This window comes from Callorhinchus milii, unplaced genomic scaffold (assembly GCF_018977255.1).
Source record: "Callorhinchus milii isolate IMCB2004 unplaced genomic scaffold, IMCB_Cmil_1.0 Scaffold4, whole genome shotgun sequence".
Classification (NCBI taxonomy): domain Eukaryota; kingdom Metazoa; phylum Chordata; class Chondrichthyes; order Chimaeriformes; family Callorhinchidae; genus Callorhinchus; species Callorhinchus milii.
The window spans coordinates 45,755,235-45,781,885 of record NW_024704745.1 but is presented as its reverse complement, the minus strand read 5'-3'; the positions used below and the strand labels follow the sequence as shown (position 1 = coordinate 45,781,885).

The following is a 26,651-nucleotide window of genomic DNA, read 5'->3' as shown; positions in this document are numbered from 1 at the left end:
TGATAATATAATAACCACATCTGCACCATGACCCGCTCTGCCTTCTCCCACCTCCGCAACGTCCCCCACCTCTGGTACTGTATCACACAGCAGGCCGCCGAAACCCTCATACAAGCCTTCATTACATCGAGGCTCGACTATGCAAATTCACTGCTTGTCGGCCTCCCCAACTCCTCCCTCCAAGGGCTGCAGATAATCCAGAACTCTGCAGCTCGTGTATTCTCCCGCTTTAGGCTCCGGGATCCTAGCACCTCCATCCTCGCCCAACTCCACTGGCTTCCCATCACACAGAGGATACAGTTGAATCCTGGTCCTCACCTTCAAAGCCCTCCACGGTCTTGCTCCCCCCTACCTCTCCGACCTCCTAACCCCCTACCACCCTATTCGCTCCCTCCGCTCAACAAGTTCCGGCCTGCTTCATGTCCCCTGCATTGCTCGACCCGTTATCGGCGGGCTGCCCTTCCTCCACTCTGCACCCACCCTCTGGAACTCCGTCCCGCAGTCCTTCTGTTTCACTCCCTCCCTTGCCACCTTCAAGACCCACCTCAAGACCCTCCTCTTTGGCTGTGCTTATTACTTATTATCCCACTGCTTCCCCCACTGCCCTCCCCCCTCCCCCACCCCGACCCTCAGCTCGGGTCCGTAACTCTGTCTGTCCAGCACTTTGGGACATCCTCCCCACGTGAAAGGCGCTATACAAATGTAATTTTGTTGCTGTAGTAGTCCCATTCCTTCTCTATTTTTTCCCCCAGAACCTCAAGACTGTGGAACCCCTTACCTGAGTCTTCTCCCACTCTTGCCATCACTTAACAACTATTTCTCGACCTTTCTCTTCTCCTTCTAAACTTAATGGTTTTCTGCACTGAGGGTGTTGGCCCATCAGCTAGAATTCTCAACAGAAACACAATCTCATTTTTAAGTTCTGAGGCTGTTTTAACTACTTCTTTTAAACCAACATATGGGGTCAACTGAGATATGCCAGGAAGTGTACAGATCTTTCCCTTAAGTCGAAAATCAGACAGTTATCCTTTGATTACAAAGTGCTAACATAGTGTTGTTCCAGATAATGTTAATCAACATTTTATTATAACACTCACCACTTGTCTTCCTTGTACCACTCAAATTCTGCTGGTGGGACAGCTGAAACCTCACAGTGCAGCATCCCAGAACGTCCCACTGCAACATCTGCGCTCTGGGCATATGTAATGGATGGAATATCTGAAAAACAATCCATACATAGAAAACAGCTCCTTAACCTTGGAAACTGGAGTGAAATGGGGTGTGAAAATGAGACTTGATGTAATAATTATTGCAGGTGCTAATAATCACATCACTGATAATTGTGATTCCAAAACAGTTTGTCGTTATTGACTGTTTTTGGGTGTTAACATCCCTTGGCTTTGGCCCGAGACTGATCAAAGCCTCAGACTGCTGCCAATGATGTTCCCGCTTGTGCAACTGAATTAGGCCAGTACCTGTGTCACTGGAATGGCACAGTCCTTTGGCAACAGCAACACTGGCAGCGAGAGGTTTCACGCTGGGTACCATGACATTTTGTTTTGGTCAGCCGGGTGGGTGTCTGACACATGCAGAAATCCATCACGATTGCTTAAGAGTATCCAGATCAAGCTGAGGTTTCTGCGCATCCCACCTACACATGGAAATTCCAGAGATAGATTGTTGGTACGGCATGCGCACTCTCTCCCTGGGACATATCCTGCTTACCTAATTCTGGAAAGTGTTAGGTGCAGGTTGGCAAGAGCCAAGTCTTGGGGACCCCAAAGTGTGAGTTGAGGTAGTGCTGGTGTCTAACCAGCTAAAATTGTATAGCTTCCCACTGATATCGCGGTCTGGCAAGCTTTCCCACTGCTTGTCCAGCTAGGACCACCACAGCCACTAGGGCTTTAGCTTAGAGCTGAGTGGGATGACTCCTTATCCCCAGTGACTGGTCTGTTCTTCCAGGTCCTACTGATGAGCCAGGCTGGCTGTGCTGTCATCAGCAGTCCCCTGGAATCCCGCGGATCCGCCAGGCTGAGGAACCAGACTACCGAGACCACCACAGAGGGATGGCTCAATTCCAACATTCTATTGCCAGGCATGTCACCTTGGAGCCAGTTCAGCTTACAATGACATAGGAATGGTGGCTGCATTCCTGTATCTTGCCCAAATAGACATTCATCATGTGTTAATCTGGATAGTGAAGGTTAGTCTGTGGCCATCATGGTTTTGTCAGATGCTATCCTGTTACAAATGTTGAAATAAAATCATTCAATCATTCAGTCATTCAATTCATGACTGTTTGTGGTATACTGCTGTACACAATTGATTGCTGCATTTCACCCACAAAATATTCAATCAATTCACTTTATAGTATACATTCTATGAAGCGCTTTGAGAAGTCTCAACAATGTGATAAGGTGCTATATCAAATGCAAGGATTAAGCATTCCGAGATGCTGCCCCGTGTGAAGGGTGCAATATAAATGCAAGTTGTTGTTGGCACACTTCCATCAGCAGTCACTAAATAATAAATCCAGAGCATCAAGAGCATCAATGTGGGGGCCAGCTGCAGTGGTCCCACTTCTACTCCAGTTGAGACTGATCAACTCAGCACAGACGTAGAATTTGGATCTTTCTGCTGTGTATGCCTTCATCCCACATCACTATTACTACTAATAAAAATAGTAATCCTTGCTTTGATAGCGCCTTCACGTCTTCAAATCGTCTCAAAGCTCCTCACAGAATATTCAGTAAAGTTAATTAACTGTATATTTTGTGGGCAAAACACACCTGGGAAAATGTGCCTGTCTGGTAAATTACACCATATTGATTGCAAATGTGTCACAATCATTGAGACATTGATTGTGAACAAGCTTGATATATTTTCTGAATTTGCAAGTTCCTCTCATCTTCTTCTATTCTAAAAGTATTGATTTCTGTACTCTTGTTAACTGTATTATTACAAAAATGAAAATCCTTAGTAAAATACATAATTTACAGAACTTCAGAACCAGCCAAAAGAACCATTTGTTTTGATGACTAAAAACAACTAAATCTTATTTTCATTCTTTTCAGGCCTGTTGCAAAGTGATGCATGGCCAGTGTTGCTTACTTCTTCCAATAACTGAAATGTATCAATTGTGTTTTATTTTACATGCTATAAAACTCACTTTGCTGATCTTAACCTTCATGTCAAAACAGCCTTCAACTTGCCTTTGGTGTTGAACAATATTTCTAAGAGGTTTTATTTATTTCAAAAAGAACAAAAACATCATTGTACAGAATGTTATCTGTTTGTCCTTCAATATATGTTTTGAGACATCTCGAAGATGTGATAAGGCGCTGTATCAAATGAAAGGATTATTATTATATTATTATGTGTTTGTAAGGGGTAGAATCTCCAAAATGAGCTACAGGCCTGAACCACAACTGTGTGGTTAGAAATTGAAGACGTTTCAGACTCACTTCAGATATTCTAGTTTCAAGGAATAGTACTTTGGTGGATTTGGAACAGGACAGGAACTTCTTATAAGACGGTCTTGACTCAGCTTTTATAGCTGGGGGTGCATTAGATCCAGGTCTGTCATTTGGCCAGTTTCACAGACATTTCCTAACATGGTGATTGACACAATTGAGGTTATTTTAAAGATAAATCTTCCCCCTCCCCCAGCGCAGACCCTACCACTCGATTTTACTTTATTGGCATGATTCCACTCAACAAGCTATTTTTTAGCTTGCATTTTGTAAATAGAGTAAAAGCACAGCAAAGACATAATAGAGCAAATGGCCTCTTTCTCTGCTGTAAAATTTCTATGATTCTGTCATCTGATTCCCCCTAAGCTTTGTGTCATCTGAAAATGTAATTATCTTGCACTGATTCTGCAAACTCCTGACAAATGTACTTGTTGACTCTGCATACTTGTATATATTTCATTGATATTCTATGTTCCTTTGATCTCATTTGTTATATATCTTAATACCTATTCTGATTTTTTTTGTAGACAGATGTCTTCTCCAACTGTTAAAATGTTCAAAAATATTAACATATTTATGTGTATTTTACTGAATATGGAAAAGTGTTACTTATTTGACTCTATTTGGGTGGTAACAGTAACAGAAGTCGCTGGGAACACTCAGCAGGTCAGGCAGTATCTATGGTGAAAAGGAAAGTGAGTCAAAGTTTTGGGTCCATGACCCTTCATTAGAACTGGGGCATGTTGGGAGGGAGAGGCTTTTAAGGGCTAACAGAGAGGGGAGAGACAGGGCAAGGAAGACATAGGAGAAAATGGAGTAGAGGACAGGAGATGATGGGTTAAAGAGGTGTTAATGATGCAAAACAAAGTGAGGGATTGCAAAAAATGAAACACTCTTGCCTGTATATAGTACTGGGATGAAGTTCAGCTAGATATTTGCATAACAAGAATAATAATGTCATACTCAAAGCAAATTAACAGTGTTAATATGTTGAGGAGCATTGAGGAGCAAGAAGGCAGCAATGGCACAGGAGTTGGTACTTAAACAACAACAGTTAGCGTAACAAACTGCCACAAGATTATTTCTTGAGATGTAGACTTTTTAATCTGTCTAATTTTACAATTAAAATCATTTCCAGCAACTCCCTGCATTGTTAAGAGCATGGAAACAGAAAAGTAAGACATTCAGCCCATTAAATCTGTTCTGCAGGTTTATTAAATTATGGCAGATCATTTAATCCTACTAACCTGCCTTTTTTCTATAATGCTTAATATCCTTACTTCCCAAATTTCTATATCATTTGTAAATATCCCCAATTTTTCTGCTTCTATGGTCTTTTGGAGCAATACATTCCCAAGTGTTCACTGTCTCTTGTGTGATTAAATGTTTTCTGACTTCGAACTGGTTTAGCTATAATTTTAAGATTACATCTCCTTCTATTTTCCACCAACAATGCAAAATCTACCTTTACCATAAATGTTACCTTATCCACACCAACTCTTGGCAGAATTTACTGCTTAGATACATATCCCCTGAATCTCAAATGAAAATGAAACAAAAATTCTAAATTCTCCAAGACCTCTGACCCCGTTAGCAAGACAGCAATCATGTCCCATTGAGTTAATTTGTTAATTTCAGTCTGCCTCTATCTTTCCCCCTACAAGAGTGTCTCTCCTATTAATAGAACAGAAATTTAACCAGTTTACTTTTTGAAGAACTTACAGGACTTGACAAAGATCAACAGTGTTGCAGTGTTAATTGCTTTTATTGGTGCATTCTTGACCATGCCCTACTGTTCTTTTTCTAATGAAAACAGGTTTTGTGAGTCGCTCTTTTCTGCACTGGTTTATAAAGGGAAGGTCAATTCCATTAAGTAGCATAGTACAGCAGAGACAGCCTCCCTGAGGTGACTGACTGTACAGTTTTGGTGAGCTCCAGACAGTTCTCCACCTTGCCATTCATCTGAGTGAGGCTGTCTCTGCTATTCATGATTTTACCTCTGATTTCTTAATGCATCTGATCCTCAGTTATACTGCTGTAGGCTTTTCCTATCCCACTGACCAGTTCCCCAGTGTCAAAAATGGTGGGTTTTCATATTTTCTACATTGAGTCAAATTAATAGGTTTGGACGAGTGGTTAAAATGTTAATTCTGTATTAAAATAAATGAATAGTAATAAATGGTACATTAGTTCATGGAATTAGAATTTACTATATCAGGAGCAGATATCTCCTTTTCTCCCCTGAAAGCATTTTTCTTTCCACTAGGCTAGACTTCCACGTGCACCAAACACTTTATGGTAGCTCGCCCCAAGTAATTATTCCTAATATGTGACCCTTGATAGTGAGTTTCAATGGACCATCAGACTGTGCAGGGCATCTCAAACAAATTTAATCTTGTTTTCACACAACACTCACACACAACTCGAGCAGTACATTGATCAGGAGCAGGTCGCTGACTGATTTCTCTCCTCCTTAATCTTGGAACGCTAACTCTGATTTAAGAGGTTTACTGTTGCTTGCCCATGATTGGCTAATTCAGCATAATATCTGGTTTAATTCATAAAATTAATTGCTGGATATTTAATTTGTTTAAATGTTTACACCTCACATTGAAATTTTAAGAAGTTTATCTGTTTTTGGTAGATTTGAGGGCTTATCGAAAGGAGCAACAGCATGGGGGGAATGTAATTTGTCAACACTTGAGAGTTAAGATTAAAAATTCTTCAGAAAATGTAACTGGACATTTTCTATCTTTATAAGTGTGAAATATACAGATCATCAGCCACTAAATAAGTCAAATACAGCTTATAAGAAAAGGACACTTGTCTGTTTAGGAAAAAAAAAGAAACTTTGCTAAACAACTTACAGTTAACTGTGATGTGGACTTTCTTCTCATCGGCAGAGGCCACTTCATTGGCGGCTTTGCACTCGTAAAAGCCCGCTTGGTATCGGTTGATCATGAAGATTTCCAGGTATTCCTCTTCATCTTCAAATTCCTTGACTAAAACAACAGAACAGAAATAAATTACACATTCACTCAATCTCTTGCATAAACCTGAACCAGCGAATGGTTGATCTGATTTATTGCTCCCTCCGATCTAAGCAGAAATGCTGAAACCTCCACAGAAAATAATAATAATCCTTGCATTTGATGTAGTGCCTTTCATGTTGAGAGGTCTCAAATGCCTCATTGGATTTTACTGTGAAAGTGTCATGCCTGTGTGTTTTGTAGGCAAACACAGTAGCCAGTTTTGCACACAGCAATGTCCCACAAACAACAATGAAGTGAATCAACAATCCTATCAGGGACATGACCAGAAATTCTCCTCTCTTTTCAAATAGTGTCTTGAAATTTCTATCAAGATGGTTAAAAATGCTTGAAACTTTCTAAAGACCTAAAGACTGCCTCTGTTGTTTGCTCTGAAGCTCATTTCCAAAACATTTGGGCAACATGTTGTACCTCACTACACTGGTGCCATTCTTTGGTGATCCTGGAGCATTTCATTGCTGCTTCACAGTTAAGTCAATATACCATTAGTTAAGTCAATATTCTATTAGGTGTCAATTTGGCTCAGTTGATAACTCTTGCTTCTAGATCAAAATGCTATAGTTTCAAACCTCACAACAGAATTTGAACTCCTAGTCCAGGCTGATACTCCAATGCAGTACTGGGTGAGTACTGTATTATTGGAGGTGCCATCTTTAAGATGATAAAACAATATTTCAGATGAAAAACTAAACCAAGATTTCATCTAACTACTCAGGTTATTAAAGATCATATGGCATAATTCAAACAGTTTCTTCCAGTGTCTTGAGCAACAATCCTCTAGATAAGTTGGTCACTGCTGTTTGTAAGACTTTGCTGGGGCAACATTGCTTCCACATTTATCTATAACAAATCCTTGTGACTTTCTTTGAGATGTTATTAACATTACAAGTATAAGATTATAGTACTGAATGGATTAGTTGGACTGATTGGCCTGTTTCCATGCCATACCATTCTATATAAGTCAGACTCTGCTCTCCTTTTCAGGACCATTATCGGAACAGAGAAATCTTTGGGACCAAATATAATGTAGAGAATGGGATGGAATGGAAAGGAATGTGTTGGTGTCCATCATGGTAATCGTCACCAGAACCATGAATTACAAAGCACTGGTCAGCACCACAGTATTTGTCCAACTAGTTACATCCCATCCATTTAGAACTGTCATTAAAGATTAACAATGACCAAGATTACCAGGGATTTCCCTGGTTTTGCCAGACATATCCCCTAAAATCCAGAAAGAAATTACATTTCATGGCAGTGCCTGATGCATTGTTCTCATGACTCAGCAGTGTTTGTGCTAAGTGATTGTCCGCATATGTACTCTCTGTGACTCATTGATGGTATGTTACTAGAATCATTACATGTTGAAGTAACGGGACCTATTCAGCCCATTATGTCCATGCTGGTTCTAGCTTCCCCATTGGTCTCAGCCTTCAGTTCACAATAAGACTTTATAGTACAGCTGTTCATTTGTCCGCAAAATTGTCACAGATGTGAAATGCAGGTTTTATGCCCAGATATTGGCTTCTTTTTTCTAATCCCTCTTTAGAAATGCTGGCCAACTATACAATGCATGCATGTGAGCTTTCTGGATCCTGGTCCTCAAAATTAGATCGCATTAAACTTCCATTTCAAACATTTTTGTATGAACTATTGGTACTGGTATTGTACAGGTTTGTCAATTGCAAGAATATGTTGGAATGGTTTGTATCAGCATATTTCATAGTTTCACAAATCTAAAGAGAGAAAAAAGCACCACTTGCTCAATGAGAATCTTCAGCTGATGATTTTGTGCTTCCATACAACAATGTTCATTAGACTGCCCATGAAACACAGCTGCCTTTCATCTTCACGATACGTATTTCATTGTCAGAATATATTTCTGTTCAATAACAAACATTGGCAGAATTCCCCGTCTGTCCTTTGTTTGAGGCTAATTCAGAAATGCTCACTCCCTTCTCAAGCATTTTCAGCCATCTGCAGCTAGGATAGACTGAAAGATATTTTTTTCATTATTTTGAATGCCAAACATATTATTTGACCAAATATAAAATGACAGGATTCACTGCACTTCATATCTGAGAAATTAATTGTACTTAGTATATTGAGAGCTTCAGTATATATGCCAATACCTTAAGGATTGCAATGGAATGTAGATTACAACAGCTATTATACATTATTCATGGGAGTAACCCCTAACCTGATTTGCTCCAATTGAAGATGTAAATATTGAAAGAGTGAGGCAAGAACCTTGTCATTTATGGCATGGAAATATTTTCTAAAATAAAGTGCAAATTAAAGGGTATGGATAGGCAAGCTGCTCATCATGGACTGCATTTAGAAGCGGTTCTGTTTCAGCACTGGGTCTTGCACCTAACAAACAATTACTGAATACAGCTGCATAAACAGTGCAATGAAATTCAAAAGGATTAGAAATGTACTAAATGCAGAAAATTCATGCAAACCAGACTTAATGAGATGTGCCAAACATTTCTGGCTGATGCCAGTGTTCATATCCAACCCCCATAAAGTAGGTTTAATATCTTAGTATTTTGTGCATGCTGTTAAGTAACACTATGATCCATTTCTATTTTTATTAAGAAGATAATGGAAACCTCTGTGTGAATTAAAAGCCTGCAATTTAATTGAGGGGTTTCACATAATATCATAAACAGTGAGAATATTTTGTGCAGGTTATTTGAACCATGACATTTAATTTGAGGCATCTTATTTTTCTAGTGTGCCTAAGCGAGCCTGTAAGTTTAATGTTGAACAAAAACAGAAATCTCTGGGACCACTCAGCAGGTCAGGCAGCATTTTGTGGAGTCCTGTAGCTCAGTGGTTAGAGCACTCACTTTGCAAGTGAGAGACCTGAGTTAAATTCCAGGCAGGGCGAAACCTTGGGCAAGTTTCCTTACTCCACACGCCTAATAATAATCCCTCCAAAACAAACAATAATAAATTGGTCATTTTCAATCTTTGACTGTTTGTGGGTCATTGCTGTACGCAATTGGCTGCCGCGTTCGCCCACAAATATACAGTCAATTCACTTTACAGTGTGTTCTGTGAAGCGCTTTGGGACGTCCTCCCGACATGAAAAGCGCTGTATCAAATGCAAGGATTATTATTATTATGGAGAAAGGAAAGTGAGTCAACGTTTCGGGACCGCGACTCTTCGTCAGAACTGGGGCATGTTGGGAGGGAGACGCTTTTAAGGGATAACAGAGAGGGGGAAACAGGGAAGATGAAGGAGAAATATGAGGTAGAGGACAGGGGATGATGGGTTAAAGAGGTGTTAATGATGCAAAACAAAGTGGGGTGGGAATTGCAACAAAACAGGCAGATCAGAGAGAGAAAAAGAAAGGCAAAATACTGCAGATGCTGGAAATCTGAAACAAAAGCAGAAGTCGCTATGATGCTGCCTGACCAGCTGAGCGTTCCCCGCGATTTCTGTTTTTGTTTCAGAGAGAGAAAAGGTGTGTCTGGGATCTAGATGATGTAGTAATAGTCACAGAAGATGGGAGGGGGGAGGTGAGCTGTTATCATCTGAAATTATTGAATAAAGTTTAATTTAAAAATGGTTAAAGAGGTTCTTACTGTTGCAATGTGATGTCTATTTGATGTTCTTGTCTTTTGAAGATGAAACTACTGAAGCCCCATCTGCAGTATTTTGCCTTTTGTAACCCCACTTGATTTAGGACCTAAAGGTATGTTGGATTTATATCATAGGATTCAGAGGTACATGAAGAAAAAAAACATGCAGAGTCTCGATAGGTTTGATACCTTCCCGGTTTGTGAATCACCAACAGCAGCAACAATAAAATTACATTTGGATAGCGCCTTTCATGTCAGGAGGACATCCCAAGGCGCTGGGAACCAGACAAAACAACGAATGAGCCACGAGTAGTTTAAGTATTAGGTTTACTAAACTAATATAGCTAAAATGAAAACATATTCATAACATAATTCAGAGGAATCTTTTTCGATAGTTAAGTTTTTCTGGCTCTTTGGTAACTCAGTAAAGTCCAGAGTACAAGTGAATGTTAAATTTCAGTAAGGTTTTAGGCTCAGTTCTGAAATCTTCCCTTGATTTGTTATGAATGAGTGTAATCTCACAATGAGCATTTGATTGTTGAAGGTGCAAAACGACAGAATAATAATTGATATATCCTGATTTTGCAACATGTACACCTATTTTCATAAACTAAGGGAATAAAACCACCTTGTGCACATGATACACAGGCAAAATTTGACTCATAATTATCACAAGGAATATGTTATGAAACACCAGTAAATTCAACTCACAAAGAGACAAGCAGCTGGCAGTGAGTTAGAACATAATAATTTAATCAGTGCTAATGATGTTATAAACTCTTAAGAACAAAGCTTGAGCACTTCATAGCATGCCAGCAAACCCAGAAGAAGAAACTTGTGCCTAATGTTTTATGCCATTATGTCGTAGGTATTTCTGAGTATGGGACAAATAACGTGCCATTGAGTATATATAGTGCAGGAAGAGTCAGATTGATGAAAAGATGATAAAATGTGGAAGGAAGCTTTACTTTTATTATTTAAGTAATGATGAAATAATGCACCAATTTGGATGTTACACAATTGTTTTCTTTTTCATTCTACAGTGAATGATTATACAAAGAACAAAGACCCATTACTGGCAAGTGATAATGGGAGCAATCAGGTTATCAGAGAATTAAGTCTTGACCAACCCTATCCGTGGCAGAGTCATCAGATCTGCATCTCACTGATTTTGACAGAATGGTTTTATACCTAATTGGTTATTGTGTAAAGTCCAGACCAATCAAAAGGTGCATACCCAGGTTAGTATTGCTGACAAATGATAACAGTTTGGCCGAAAAAATACACAGTCACTATACTTTACAGTATATTCTGTGAAGCGCTTTGAGATGTCTTGAAAACCTGATAAGGCTCTGTATCAAATGCAAGGATTATTATTATTATACACCTTTTTTAACCACTTTGCATTCCTTCAGACCTCCTTAATTACTGTTGCCATGACCCGCTCTGCCTTCCCTCACCTCTGTAACATCGCCCGACTCCGCCACTACCTCACCCCTCAGGCCGCTGAAACGCTTGTTCATGCCTTCATCACCTCCAGGCTCGACTATGCTAATGCCCTGCTTGTCGGCCTTCCCAACTCCTCCCTCCACAGGCTGCAGATAATCCAGAACTCTGCAGCCCGTGTCCTCTCCCGCACCAAACTCCGTGACCCCATCTCTCCCATTCTCACCTGACTCCATTGGTTCCCTATCCTTCAGAGGATCCAGTTCAAAATCCTGGTCTTCACCTACAAAGCCCTCCATGGCCTCGCCCCACCCTACCTCTGTGACCTCCTAACCCCCTACCAACCCACCCGCTCCCTTCACTCAGCCGGCTCTGGCCTACTCCACGTTCCCCGACCCACCCGCCCCACCATTGGAGGGAGAGCCCTCAGCCACTCTGCCCCCAACCTCTGGAATTCCATCCCCCAATCACTCCGCCTCACCCCCTCCTTAGCCTTCTTCAAGTCCCGCCTCAAGACCCTCCTCTTCTTCGACCATGTCATTGGTCACCCCCCTTCCCCTCCCTTCCCTTTTCCCCCTGACCCCAGCTCGGGTCTGAAATGCTATGCACTATCCAGCGCCTTGGGACGTCCTCCCGACGTGAAAGGCGCTATACAAATGTAATCTTGTTGTTGTTTTCACATCTCTTTATCAAAGACTCTTGCTCATCTTGTTTGTAAGAGCCATCACAATAACATTTTCCTGACTCAAAGCTGAAAAACACACAGATTGTAAAACATCCTGTAAAGTCTGTCTGTCTCTCTCAGTTCTTTCTTATGAAGAACCAGCCTGCTTGAGGTCACTGGCTGTTTGAGACAAGCAGGTAGGAGGTTGCAGCTGTAACTTCTTTTTGTCAGGAAACATTATATGTGAGCACAAAGTGCATCTTGCAAAAATAAAGAGCTTAAAAGTGATTCAGAATTTGGAGCGTGAAGGCAGATAGTATATAGTGTACAGCACTACTACAGTAATACTCAGTGGTTTTCAGCAGATTACCAGGAAATACATTATTCACTGTGTAATATAAAACAAAGACAGAAGAAAGCAAGGAACAAGAAAACAATATTCAGCCCATCAAAATGGCTCATTCCACAGTTCAACAAGGCCCACAATCATAGATTAATCCCACTTACCATCTCCTGAGGATCACGTCTACATTGGAAACTTATTGAAGGACCAAATATTCATCTACTTTTCAAACCTAACATTCTTTCCTTTCCAGACAAAGCAATATCCAAGCCCCTCCCCCCCATTCAAAAAATCATTGTGTCTCATGCAATTTTTGTTTATGCTATCAGTCTGGGTCAGTTGGCAGTGCTCTTCCGTCAGAGTCAGAAGATTGTGGGGTTTAAGCGCCATATCAGGACTCTGAGCTCATAGTCTAGGCCAGTGTTTCTCAAATGTGGCCATTTGCAGTGTCAATACAAAGCTGGTTGTGCAAAGCGACAGAAGAAACTTGCAGTCGCAAGGTTGTTTGTGGAATTGCTCTTAATTGCTAAGCTAATTACAACAACAACTTGTATTTATATAGTGTCCTTCATGTGGGGTAGCATCCAATTCTGGGCCCTAATGATTTTTAATGCACATCTGAAATAGTTTTCATTTAACTTGCTGTTCTTGTGCAAGGTTTTGTGCAAAAAGTGTTTTCTCAAATGTGGTTTGTCAAATGTACAGCAATAAATGAAAACCTTTAGAGATGTGGATATAATAATAATCCTTGCATTTGTCTGTTTCATTTATTTTTTATATGATTAACTAAGTATTTTAAGGAAAAACTAGCACTGCAGCCACCAGTGAATGTTGGTGACCACAAACTGAGGCCACCAAAAAATAAATTGTTTGAGAACCACTGGTCCAAGCAGTAGAGTGGAGTCCTTTAGCTCAGTGGTTAGAGCATTAGCCTCGCAAGCGAGAGACCTGGGTTTGATTCCCGGCAGGGCAAAATGTTGGGTAACAACAACAACAAAATTACATTTGTAAAGTGTCTTTCATGTCAGGAGGACGTCTCAAGGCGTTGGACAGACAGTGTTACAGACCCGAGCTGAGGTTTGGGGTGGGGGAGGGTGCGGGTGAGGGGGGCAAGCAGGGAGATCGAAAGCATGGTCAAAGAGGAGGGTCTTGAGGTGGGTCTTGAAGGTGGCGAGGGAGGGGGTGAGATGGAGGGACTGTGGGGATGTGAAGCAGGCCGGAACCTGCTGAGCAGAGGCAGCGAATAGGGTGGTAGGGAGTTAGGAGGTCAGAGAGGTAGAGGGGAGCAGGACCATGGAAGGCTTTGAAGGTGAGGACTAGAATCTTGAACTCTATCCTCTGTTTGATGGGAAGCCAGTTGAGTTGGGCAAGGATAGAGGTGCTAGGATCGCGGAGCCTAATGCAGGAGAAGACACGGGTACAGAGTTCTGGATTATCTGCAGCCTGTGGAAGGAGGAGTTGGGGAGGCCGACAAGCAGTAAGTTTGCATAGTCGAGCCATGATGTAATGAAGGTGTGTATGAGGGTTTCGGCGGGCTGCTGTGTGAGACAGTGTCGGAGCCAGGCAACGTTGTAGAGGTGGAGGAAGGCAGAGAGGGTCATGGCGCAGATGTGGGGTAGAAAGGATGATTGAAGATCAAACAAGATGCCAAGGTTCCAGACTGACTTAGTAAGGTGGAGTCTGCAACCATGGATGGTGATGCTGTCAGCGCCTGAGGTGAGGAGGCGTTGACTGGAGCAAATCGGGAGCGCCTCGGACTTGTTGACGTTCAACTGAAGAAAGTTAGCTCTCATCCAGGACTTGATTTCTGACAGTGGTCCTGGAGTCAATGGTGGAGGCAGAGTGGTAGAGTTGGGTGTCATCCACATACATGAAAGTTGACCCCATGTCTGCGGATGATGTCACCAAGAGGGAGCATATAGATATTGGGGAGGGGACCAAGGAGAGACACCTGAGGAACACCATAAGAGACGGTGTGAGGGCTAGAGGAGAAGCCGTTTGACGAGATGAAATGCAGATGGTATGAGAGGTACGATCTGAACCAATCAAGGACAGCGCTGTGGAGGTTGAGGTGACAGGAGAGGCGGTGGATGAGGACAGAGTGGTTCGATGGTGTTGAAAGCAGTAGAGAGGTCAAGGAGGATGTGAAGGCAGAGGGAGTCCTGGTCACAGATTGATAGAATGTCATTTGTCACTTTGACCAGGGCTCTTTCTGTGCTGTAGGCGTCACGGAAGCCTGATTGGAGGGGTTCAAGAAGGAAGTGGCGGGAGAGGAAGGAGTGAAGCTGAGAAGCAACAACTCGTTCCAGTACCTTGGAGAGGAAGGGGAGGTTGGAGATGGGGCGGTATTTAGGGAGTAGAGATGGGTCCAGGGAGGGATTTTTTAAGGATAGGAGTGATGACAGCGGTTTTTAAAGGGGTGGGAACAGTACCAGAGGACATGGAGAGGTTAACAATGTCAGTGAGTAGAGGGGCAAAGAGGTGGAGCTGGGAGGTAAGGAGAGCGGTAGGGATGGGGTCGAGGGAGCAGGTGGTGGGTTTCATACAGGTTATGGTGATGATGAGGGAGGAGTGGGTAAGGGCTGGGGTGGGAGGAGGAGATGGGGAGGGGGTAGCAGTTCCAGTGGCAGCTGAGCGGATTCCCTCGACTTTGGATTCAAGGAAGTCCAGCATCGCCTTGCAGTTGGCATTTGAGGTGAGGATGGGTGAGGTGCGAGGGAGTGGTCGGAGGAGCTGGTTTGTGAAGAAGAGAAGCCTGGGGTTGTCCTTAGCCTCCAAGATTGTCTTGGAGTAAAACAACGATTTAGCGGAGGCGAGGGCAGAGCGGTAGGATTTGACATGGTCCAGCCAAAATCTGCCGATGGACAGTTAGGTTTGATTTAAGCCAGGTGCGCTCAGCGGAATGCACCTGGGCTTTAAAGGAGCGGAGGTGGCTGGTGTACCAAGGTGATTTGCGTGAGTAGGAGATGGTTCGCGAAGAGAGGGGAGCGAGGGAATCGAGAATGGAGGGGAGGGACATGTGGAGAAGGGTGACCGAGGACATATTCAACATATTGAACATATTCAAGACTGAGATAGATAGATTTCTTATTGCAAAAGGGATTAAAGGATATGGGGATAAGGCAGGGTTAGGTTATTAGCTGGAGTTAGATTAGAAGATCAGCCATAATTGAATGGCGGGGCAGGTTCGAAGGGCCAAATGGCCTCCTCTTGCTCCTACATGTTATGTTAGGAGAATAGGTCATTGCGGGAGGACGCCCAAAGGGGAAGGAGTTCAGATGACTCCAAGGCAGCCGAGAGAGAGGGAGGGGAGATTTTTTCCAGGGGCGATATGAAATGGAGGTGGGTTGGATGGTGATGGGGAAAGGGATTGAGGAGTTAAGGGAAATTAAGTGATGGTCCGAGATCACTTTGACGATGATGGTGAAGTCCGAGACGGTGAGGCCCCAAGTGATCACCAGGTCGAGGGGGTGACCGCGGATGTGGGTAGCGGAGTGGATGTGGAGGGAGAGATTGAGGGAGGAGATAAGGGAGGAATAGTCAGCAGAGGTAGAGCAGGAGGCGGTGCAGTGAAGTTTGAATCGCCAAGGATGAGGAGGCGTTCAGAGGAGAGGGAAGATAGCAGGGTGGAGATGTCAGGGATGAAGTTGGGGAGGGCTTGGGGGGTGGTACATAAGGACAATTTTGAGGGAAAAGTTGGAAGGGTGATAAAGGGTAAGGTGCTCAAAGCAGGGGAAGGTTCCAGAGGAGTAAAGGGATAGGCCGAGTGGGGACCGGGAGAAGAGAGCCACCCAGCCACCAGTTAGGTCGAGGGGTGTGATGGAAGGTGTAGCCGGGAGGTGTGGCCTCAGTCAGGGCAAATTGTCGCCTGGAGTGGTCCAAGTTTCAGTGAGGGCCAGGATGTTGATGTGTTCATCAACAATGAGGTCTTGGTGTGTTTTGTTGGAAAGGGAACAGACGTTTTGTAGACTGATGTGGAGGGGACAGTTGGTGGCGGAAAGTGAGAGGTGAGGCTGGTGAGGGGGGGGGAAACTGACAGGGAGGGTAGGGATGTGGATCAGGGAGGAGAGGTTGGCCCCTGTGGTCGGGGACTGGTGTGGCTTGCGGCAAGAATAGGGAATAGGGCAGTCAGAGTGGCTGCTGTTAGACAGGCAGCAGCGACTCCCATGGTGAGCCTGACGGAGGATTCGCAGGCTTTTGCAGAGGGAGGCAGTAGGATGGTCGAGCAGGGATAGGAATCATTACTCCAGGACAAGTTTCCTTACTCCACACACCTCTGTTTACCTAGCAGTAAGTAGGAATCCGTTTGTTAGTCAATTGGTGGATCGTTTTCCGGGGCTTGAAAAAAAATTAGTCTCTTCAATCCATGACTGTTTATGGGATACTGCTGTGTGCAATTGGCTGCTGCGTTTCGCCCACAAAATATACAGTCAAAATATACACAAAGCACTTTGAGACTTCTCAAAGACGTGATAAGGTGCTATATCAAATGCAAGAATTATTATTAATAGATGTGGAATAGATTGACTTTGTTGTGAATCTATTCCACTACTTGAAGGTATGTGTGTGTGGGGGGGGGGAAACTGTTCTAATTTCTAGTTCCACTTGAAGCATTTTAAATGAAATGTATTCCTTCTAGTTCTACTCTCACGGTCTGATAACAAACTGCTGGTCTGAATGATGGTTCAAAGCACATTAGGCTCAGGTTAAGGCACAGGCTTTCCTTAAATATTACTGCTGAAATCATCAGGAGGAAGAAAAATCCAGTAAAAGCCATACCCTGTACATCATTTGTCATTTCAGTCACTGATCTGTACAGCCTTTTGTCAAGTGTTGCATTTTCTACAGTTCAGTGAGCTATGGGCTACTTGCTGAATGCATACAGAGTTTATTCATCACACCAATTGATATGAATAATGAGGACTTTACATGTTTTATGATGCTGCTGTTTGTTTAGGGTTAATTTTAACTAATGACTTATTTCTTCTATTTCTGTTTAATTGACACTTATACTACTCATACCGTAGGAGCTCAGCAAAATGTTAGCAGAACTCCACTAACCCTGAAAGTCTTACCTCCGGGCTCCATTAAGCAGCTGCAAGTTTCATTCCTGTAGTGTTTAAATACACAGATCAGATTGATTGCTTCTGATTGCCCCTGAGTAGAGATTTAGGTTCATTCAAACTAAACAGCACCAGGGGGACCAGGTGTATCAGAGTTCACAAGCATATTGCTGCATGCCTCTGAAACAGGTTGAGATACAGCAAAATAAAACAACGCAGCTTTTATTTATAGTAGCCAGGAACAAAATTAACTGCATGGAATGTTACCTGGATGATGGAAAAGGTGCTGGATCTCTGGTGGAAAGTGGTTTTTAAATTACATTTACTCAGATGGATCGAAAACACTTCAGTCTGCTTTAATGGAGCAGTTGAAGTGAGAATTTGAATTTCAGACTGATGTGCTGCAATCTCACACAGCACATACCATGCAGCTATGTTGGATTACTGTACTGCTGTGTCCACCGTGGAGAGCATTGATAAAATGCCATTCCAAATATACAGCATAACCCCAATAAGATCATGCTCATTCCAGGTTCTAATGTTCACAACGTGATAGCCAGGCTTTGCACTTCTACCTACTTTGTTCAATTCCTGTACCTGTACCAGGCAGTTTTAAATTACCTGCTTGACACATATCCTAAGATGTTTTCTCCAAGAAAAAGTCATGTTGTATTCAACATTTGACAGTCAACTAATGAAAATATTCTGCTTTGAAGCTAAGGTTAATCCCAAATGAAACAGTTGGAATTTCTGCTTCAAAACCATCTGTAGTCAGTAACTCAATGCCATTTATATTTCATCTAGACAAGCCACACATCAACAGCGGGAATGAGGGACATCTAATACTGGAGAGGTTTGTAACAACTTATGTGACAGTATAGAAACAACTTTACATACACCTAAAACAGGAAAACAGGAACTTAGTCTTACATTTCATCTAAAAGACATTGGTGGCCAGCACCTCTGATAATGCAGCGCTCATTCCAGTAATGTATGGGAGTGTCAGCCAAGAATCGTGAGCTCAAGTTCCAATGTGCAATTTGAACTCAAGAACAAGAGTGCTACAGAACTAATACCAGTTTGGATCAATTGAGTAATACTGAAATGTTAACTAATGAGACAATTAATAATAATCCTTGCATTTTCATATATTATTTTTAGAATTATTAGAATGGTTATTTGCTTTGAATATTGCTTGTTATAATGGTATTTTAATACAAAAATTTGAAAACAAATCCCATCCCTAAAGATCTGAGAGGAGCCACCATCTGATGCAGCACTAACGATAAAAAAACAAAAGTCAACAATTCAATTCCTGTTCTGTCCTGAGTGAGCTGATATCAGTCGGGGTAAAAATTATAGTAATACTTCCATTTGATGCAGCACCTCATCACATCAAAATGTCTCAACGCATTTCAAAAAGTTTTGCAATGACTGTGTACGTATAGGTGAATGTGGCAACCAATTTGTACACAACAAATGTCCCACAAACAGGCATGAAGTGAATGACCAGTTTGTTTATCTGGGGGATTGCTGATTGGGACATTGGGAAAAATTCACTTCACTTTTGATATCCCATTAAAAAGGCAGAGCAAAATAATCACTACTTATTTTTACCAATAATAGTATATTAGCCCATTTTACCATTTTAAGTGATGACAGGCTATTCAACAACAACAACAACAAGATTCCATTTATAAAGCGCCTTTAACGTCAGGAGGACGTCCCAAGGCGCTGAAATCATCAATCATCGGGGAGGTGGGGAGGGGGAGTTGCGGGGAGGGAAGGAGCTATCTACAATCCAAGTTGAGATCACCTAACTCAGGACAGAGTCCACTTGAAAATGACAACCTTCTGTATGGATTCAGTGCTAATGATTGTCCATTGGGCTATTAGGAAGCTGCCACGACCGTTCTGTAAGGACTGCTTTCACACGTGAGTTAAGACTTGGAATGACCACAGAGAGGCATATATTGCCACGTGTGGGGACAGTTAAACTAAAGTTACAGTCTCCGTTCCGGCCCTGCTCAAAATCAAGGGCTAAACAAATGATAGTTTGTGTAAGGAATAGTATCTGAGTGATTAACTTTTGAAACTGAATAATTGGCATGTTCTGTGACCACCTATTGGGACTCTAGTTTTCACCAATATTAATTTTTCTATTTACAGAGCTCCAAGTGTAAAGGCCAACCAACTTAGCTTTCCCTGAATTTAATCTGACACAGAGATTTTACCACTTAGTCACTTCACTGCAGGCTTGTTTTCCATTCTTACTGGACGACTGATGCACTGATATTACAGATAAGGATTATTTTTCTCTTCAGTGTCAAAATGTGACATTTTGAGAGCCCATTTCACATCCATTAACAGGTCACCTTTCAAACTATTCAAGCTTATATTTGTTGACATTTTCTATCAGGCATTACTATATAGTACTCGAAACACTGAAATGAAGATGCACTATGAGTTGACATGGGGTTGGCAGGCCACACAGGTAGGAAGGAACAAGGCCTTGGATGGCTTTGGAGGTGACGCTGAGGATTTTGAACTCTATCCTCTGGGGGATAGGGAGCCAGTGGAGCCAGGCGACGGTGGGGGTGAGAGGGTCACAGAATGACACAAGACAATGCGGGGGCTGGAGGAGAATCAGTTTGTGAAGACAAAGTGGACACTGTGTGAAAGGTAGGATCTGAACCAGTCAAGGACAGAACCATGAAGGTTGAGGTGAGAGGAGAGCTGGTGGAGGAGAATACAGTGGTCAACAGTGTCAAAGGCAGCAGAGAGGACAACAAGGATGAGGAGACAGAGGGAACAGATGGATAAAATGTTATTTGTAACTTTGACCAAGGCTGTTTCTGTGCTGTGGGCAGCACGGAAACCCGACTGGAGGCGATTGTATAGGGAGTGGTGGGAGAGGAAGGAGCTAAGCTGGGAAACATCGACTCATTCCAGGACCTTGGAAAGGAAAGGGAGGTTGGAGGTGGGGTGGTAATTGGAGACAGGAATGGGTCCAGGGAAGGTTTGTTGAGCATAGGAGTGATGATGGTTGCTTTTCAGGGGGTGGGAATGGTGCTAGTGGACAAGGAGAGGTTGATGAGGTCTGTGAGTGAGGGGAAATGAGGTGGAGCTGGGAGATAAGGTGTGGGGTAGGGATGGGGTCGAGGGAGGAGTTGGTGGGTTTCATAGGGATTATGATGATGGTGAGAGAGTGGGGGAGACAGGTTTGAAGGTGTGGAGGGAGGGATGAGTAAGGGGAGTGTGAGGGTAATGGGGAGAGTCTCGCAGTTGAAAGGGCAGAAACAGCTGAGTGGATCCCCTCGATTTTGGTTTTGACGGTCCAGCATTTCCTAGCAGTTGGAGTTGAGGATGGGTGAGGAATGAGGTGGAGCCAGTTGGAGGTGGAGAAGAGGTACCTGAGGTTGTCCTTGGCCTCCAAGATTACCTTGGAATAGAAGGACGAGGGCAAAGCGATCAGTTTTAATGTGGTTCTGTCAGATCTGTTGATGAATCGTTACGTTAGATTTTGAGCCAGGCGTGTTCGATGGCACGCACCTGTGCCTTGAGGGAGAGGAGGTGACTTGTGTATCAGAAAATCTTTTGATGTGGTCATTTTGACTACATCAAAAGTTACCTTTTGTATGGAAGAGAAATCTAAAGAGAATATTATTAAAAGTTGTCATTTAGCGAAACGAACTGCACAGCTGGTTTGAAGAAATAAATAAAACCTGGTTGACTGCATCAAGGGAACCATCAACAACAACAGCAACAACAAGATTTCATTTATAGAGCGCCTTTCACGTCGGGAGGACATCCCAAGGCGCTGGACAGTTGGGTCAGGACCCGAGCAGGGGGGAAATGGTCAGGGTGAGGGAGGGAAGGGAGGGAGCGAGGAGGGGGTAGAGAGTCGAGGGGGAGCTGAAGGCACGGTCAAAGAGAAAGGTCTTGAGACCGGCCTTGAAGGAGGAAAGGGAGGAAGCAAGGCGAAGGCACTGGGGGATGGAGTTCCAGAGCCTAGGGGCTGAGAGGCTGAAGGCCTGGCCACTGATGGTAGGGCGGATAGGGCGGGGGATGTGGAGCAGACCGAAGCCAGAGGAACAAGACATGGCCATCAGACCACTGTTTTGAGGGCAAATCATGCCCTGCCACTGTTTAATAATAGTTAGAATGAGAAGATATGATCATGTACAAACCAATACCAGAAGACAATAAAAACTGTAATGCCTAGGTATTCAAAAAATGCAATGATGAAGGAATTAACATTAGGATTCAAAAATGTGTCATTCAATATATTAAATACAATTGGCAATATTCTCAGAACATTGGACATTCCAACCACGCCCATAACTCAGTTAATATCTGCCTTATCTCATCAAAACATCTAAAAAGACTTCGGATTGTAATGACTATTAAGTGAACTGTTAAGTGAACTGTTTTTGTAAACAAATGCATGACAGAAGCTGTGAGGTGATCGAACAAATTACCTGGAACATTTTTGACCTCAAATAGCCAGATGGGTTCTCAGTTTAATGTCCAACCATGTTACAGTCTCCCAATACTGATTTGGATGCGTGAACTCAAGTCCCAATGTAGAGTTTGAACTCACAGACCCAGGCGCAAGAGTGCTACCAAACTAACATCGATTTGGATCAGTTGAATGATGCCCAAATGTTACGTAATGAGGCAATTTTAACCATTACTTGTTCTGAATGCTACTTATTAATTTCCTACTCCTAATATAATAATAATCCTTGCATTTTGATATAGCGCTTTTCACGTCTTCTAGATGTCCCAAAGCGCTTCACAGAATATACTGTAAAGTGAATTGACTGTATATTTGTGGGCGAACGTGGCAGCCAATTACGCACAGCAATGTTCCACAAACAGTCATGGATTGAAAATGACCAATTTATTATTGTTTTGTTTGTTTGGAGGGATTATTATTAGGCGTGTGGAGTAAGGAAACTTGCCCATGGTTTCGCCCTGCCTGGAATTGAACCCAGGTCTCTCACTTGCAAAGCGAGTGCTCTAACCACTGAGCTACAGGACTCCACAATGAATCAGAAGCTACCACCATCTGCTGAAACATTGTGGGTTCAATCCATGTTTTGTGCTGAGTTAGATGATCTTAGGATGTCAAAGGTTAAAGGAGGATAAAATTGGCCTTCATGCCCTGGATTAAGGAGGAGGATAATTAGCCAAGATTTCTGCTCTTGATTATTACCCAGTGTCCCCAGCAGCAAAACACACGTGCGGAAGTTTGGTAAGAAAAGGATTGGATTCAAGATTTTAGGTATCAACGGGCAATTGGTATTCGCGGGAGCGTACCTCAGTAAGAGTCAGCACCTCCAACAGAGTAGAAAAGAGGATAAATTTGAAGAAAACAACCTACAGGAGTCTCTTACCTAATGTGATTGACGAATACAGTTTTACTTAACACAGATTAATGAGTTTGAATTACTTATTGCATTGAATCCCACTTCAAATGTTAGCTGAGCAAGAAAATAACTGCCAAGTTCAACTGGAAAATGTTTAGTATTGTAAAGTCTTTTTAAAAGGTTGAAATGAAATGCAGAATGGCATCTGTGTCGACATCAAAGAGATCATTGCTTCAGTGCAAAACAAATTAAATCAGTATACAATTACTTGCTGTTGCAATCAATAAAATACCAAATTATCCCTTTTCTAAAGCAATCAAAAACAAAACCCAAGTCAAAGGGCACATTTGTCATGGCAATTGTATCCAGTAAAAGCATATTGCATACAAAGCTTAACTGTCCGTCTGTAACTAATAGCATAGAAAAGATATTCAGCACCATAACATAGTCTTAGCTAAATCTTATCTTCAGTCCAGATAAGTATTTATACTACAGGATTGCGTGACATTGAAATGATGGGTGCACATTAATTCTCTTCACCTAAAATAATTACTCATTGCTCCATTAGTATCTCCATTACCATCAACTGCAGTACGAATGGCTTTAAACCTTATTACAGCTCAACGTGGAGCGATGAGTTAAATAGGAAAAACGGCAGGGGCTGCAGATCTGAAATATAACAGAAAATGCTGGAATAAGCAGCAGGTCAATTGAACTCTAAAAGAAAAGACAGGTTAATGTTTTCAGTGATACCTGCTGTAGTTTTCTGTTTGAAGGATCCTACCAGTCTTTCTCTTTTCATATGTTAACTAATATGCTGTGCTTTCCAGCAGTTTCTGTTTTCATTTCATGATAGTGATGAGTATTGCAGCTTTGATTCTTTTTGTAACATTTTGCCTCTTATCAATCAGTCGACATCACCCCCTGGGGCTCGCTTGAATGAATGCCTGACTTTCGGGATTACAGGTGACAGGTTAAATTGCTCTGTCAATTATAATTCCTCATTTGATGATTGGGCATTTGGCTGCCAATCACAGTTACCTGCAGACCTTTTGGGATTTGAATGAAGAATCAAGAAAAGGGCAACTCGGCAGGTTGATTTGAAGAACTAATAAATAACATGTCACCAGGGGCCAAGGATTTCTTCCCACTTGATACCTGATAACTCTTTGTTCCTAACTGGACTAGCAGCAGAAAACATTATCATTTCCTTGCACTGGTAAACTTCACGGTTTTAGCCAGGTGTATTACAGCAATACCAAATACAGAATTTGGGATCCCTAAAGCATTGGCTTCTCCCAATATGGACCTGTGCTCTCCAGGAATATGGAAGCAGGATGTGTTCTCCCCCAGTGGAGCGACTGCATTCTTCAGAACTAGCAACCAGAAGCTCTGAATCTTTGAGTGCTCAGAAGCTGGAACTGAAATTTTCTGAACACTGCAAGGGATTCTGCAAGGAGTTGATCACTGGATTTGTGTGTTTCCAAGCAAAATGATAAAAGGTTTGCCAAGACCTTAAAAGGAGTTCACCCTTTACAATTCATGGAAATAGTTTCTCCCTGGATTTTTAAAAACTCTTTTTGCATTTAAGTTCTGAAGACCAATCCATCTGTAACATATATGGTCTTAGATTTGAGTCAGTGTACTGCAATAGCGTGTTTAGCGATGAGTAAAATAATGGGGCATTCCCATTATTAGCCAACTTTGCCAAAGGTCAATATGCAATGGTGACTGAAATTTTAGCCCAAAGGTTTGTGGCTCTTTTCCATGTACATTTTCATTACGAAAACTCCCCTTTAGAGTTGCATTAAAATATAAAACATCATGTGCAAGTATATTAAACATGCAGTATTTTATGAAACACGTCAGGCATCTTGATACTGAGGAAGCACACAATACTTTTTACAAAATAGAGGTGAGTAAAGGTTTGCATGAAGCTCATGTTACGACCATGTTTGGCTTTTCTTAGATAAATACTCAGGATGATAACAGAGCATAAAATGAGTCAGAATTGTCATTCTGTGCCCAAAAAATCTTTACACTCTTGAATAAACATATTACAGTAACAAAAAAAAGCAGAAAATTGTAATTGCCTAAGAGAGGATGACATAACAGGTAACAGTTAGCATTCGATCGTTATTACTTATTTAGAATCTAATTTCAACAAAAGTTCATTGATTTCAATGAGATTTGTTTTAGAAACTGCAAATAATCTTTTTCCAAAGACTATACCACTAAATAAGATTTGTGAGGAAATTAGATTTTTGACAGTTTTAGGTGGTAGGTATGGTAAAGATATTGTCTTCTTTAATAAAAATGTCTCCAGGCTATATTCTAAAATGACCTGAAATCAAATGTAGTCAAGACCACCTTTAATAATGTGCATTTCTTGCAGGAAACAAACTATATAATCTTCCAAGTACTCATCAAAATAAATTAATAGGAGTCGGGTGAAGAGAAGCTTGAATTTGTGTGGGTCGAGGGGTCAGGATGACAACAAAGTTTTATCCAGATTATTTTTATTAAAAAATACCTAACACTTAAAAAGATTGCTTTACCATGTTAAATTGATAAAAAACAACAAAAATGCAGTGGTGTACCAACATTGCTGATGTATTTCAGATGGATCGGATGTGGCAGAGATGGAAATAGAAATTTCCCAAAGACAGGAATAATCTAATGCAGTGGTATCCTGGTGTAGGATTAAGTTCTCCCAATAGAGGAAGTGTACGTCATCAATCCCGAGGCTTTAGCATGTAATCGTGGAAGTCTGATGTTTCTAAAACAAATCTCATTGATTGATGACCCAAAGTCTTTACCCACAAAGAACACAGGAGCAGCAATTTAGAATACTGGCATATTAATCCTAGAAGATCTATGGTTTAGGAGTTTAAGCACAAATCTGAGGCGTTACCTCACAAAATCACAAAATCACAAGAGAATTTCAGATGAAGCAAGCCCTTCAGCTCATTTGATCTCATTCTTCCAGAATACCCACCCTACCGTTTTCATATCACAGTATCAAGCTGCTTTTTAATGCATTGCATTTTCTTAAACATTGGCATAAATATTTCTAAACCTTCATTTACTCTTAGATGCAATTCTTACATTCAGACTGGAAATCCAGTTTTGTTTAAACACTGCAGAAAAACACCTTCGAAATTAAGACGGATTCAATGATTTTCTACATTGCTGTACCATGTTAAGTGTTAAGTTAAAATGGTCTTAAGTTAAAATTCCACTAAGTGGAATTTCGGTCATGTATCTTCTGTCTTGGCGGAATATATATGCAAAAGAAGTTCACACCGATTAAAAAAGACAACTTCATATTTAAGGTGAGTGTGGAGCATGTGCAAATGTTCACTATTTTAGAAAGGAGAAGAATTTGCATTTTGCATCTTAACACGCTGAAACTTCGCAATGTGCTTCATAGGAACTGTTGTCACATTTGGTGGCTGTTTTTATAGACAAGAGTGCCAAACTTTTTGAGCACAGCAAAGTTTAATGGCAAATGGCCATTGAATAATTTACCAATTTACCTGGAGGATTGTTGGCCAACACAATGCAGAGCAGCCCAATACTGCACTGGAATGTCAGTTTAGACGACAAGCTTCATTCCCACTGTGGGGCTTGAACCCACAAC

General features: G+C 41.8%; 1 protein-coding gene across 1 annotated transcript in view; it reads right to left on the bottom strand.

Moving 5' to 3' along the window:
* LOC103184830 (limbic system associated membrane protein) overlaps window positions 1-26,651 on the bottom strand; it is a 351,957-nt gene that overhangs the window by 35,381 nt on the left and 289,925 nt on the right. Inside the window, exons 4-5 of the mRNA XM_042334086.1 lie at window positions 6,341-6,475; window positions 1,098-1,218 (exon numbers count right to left, since the gene is read on the bottom strand). Coding sequence (XP_042190020.1) covers window positions 1,098-1,218; window positions 6,341-6,475 — 256 coding nt within the window. The remainder of the gene's footprint in view (window positions 1-1,097; window positions 1,219-6,340; window positions 6,476-26,651) is intronic.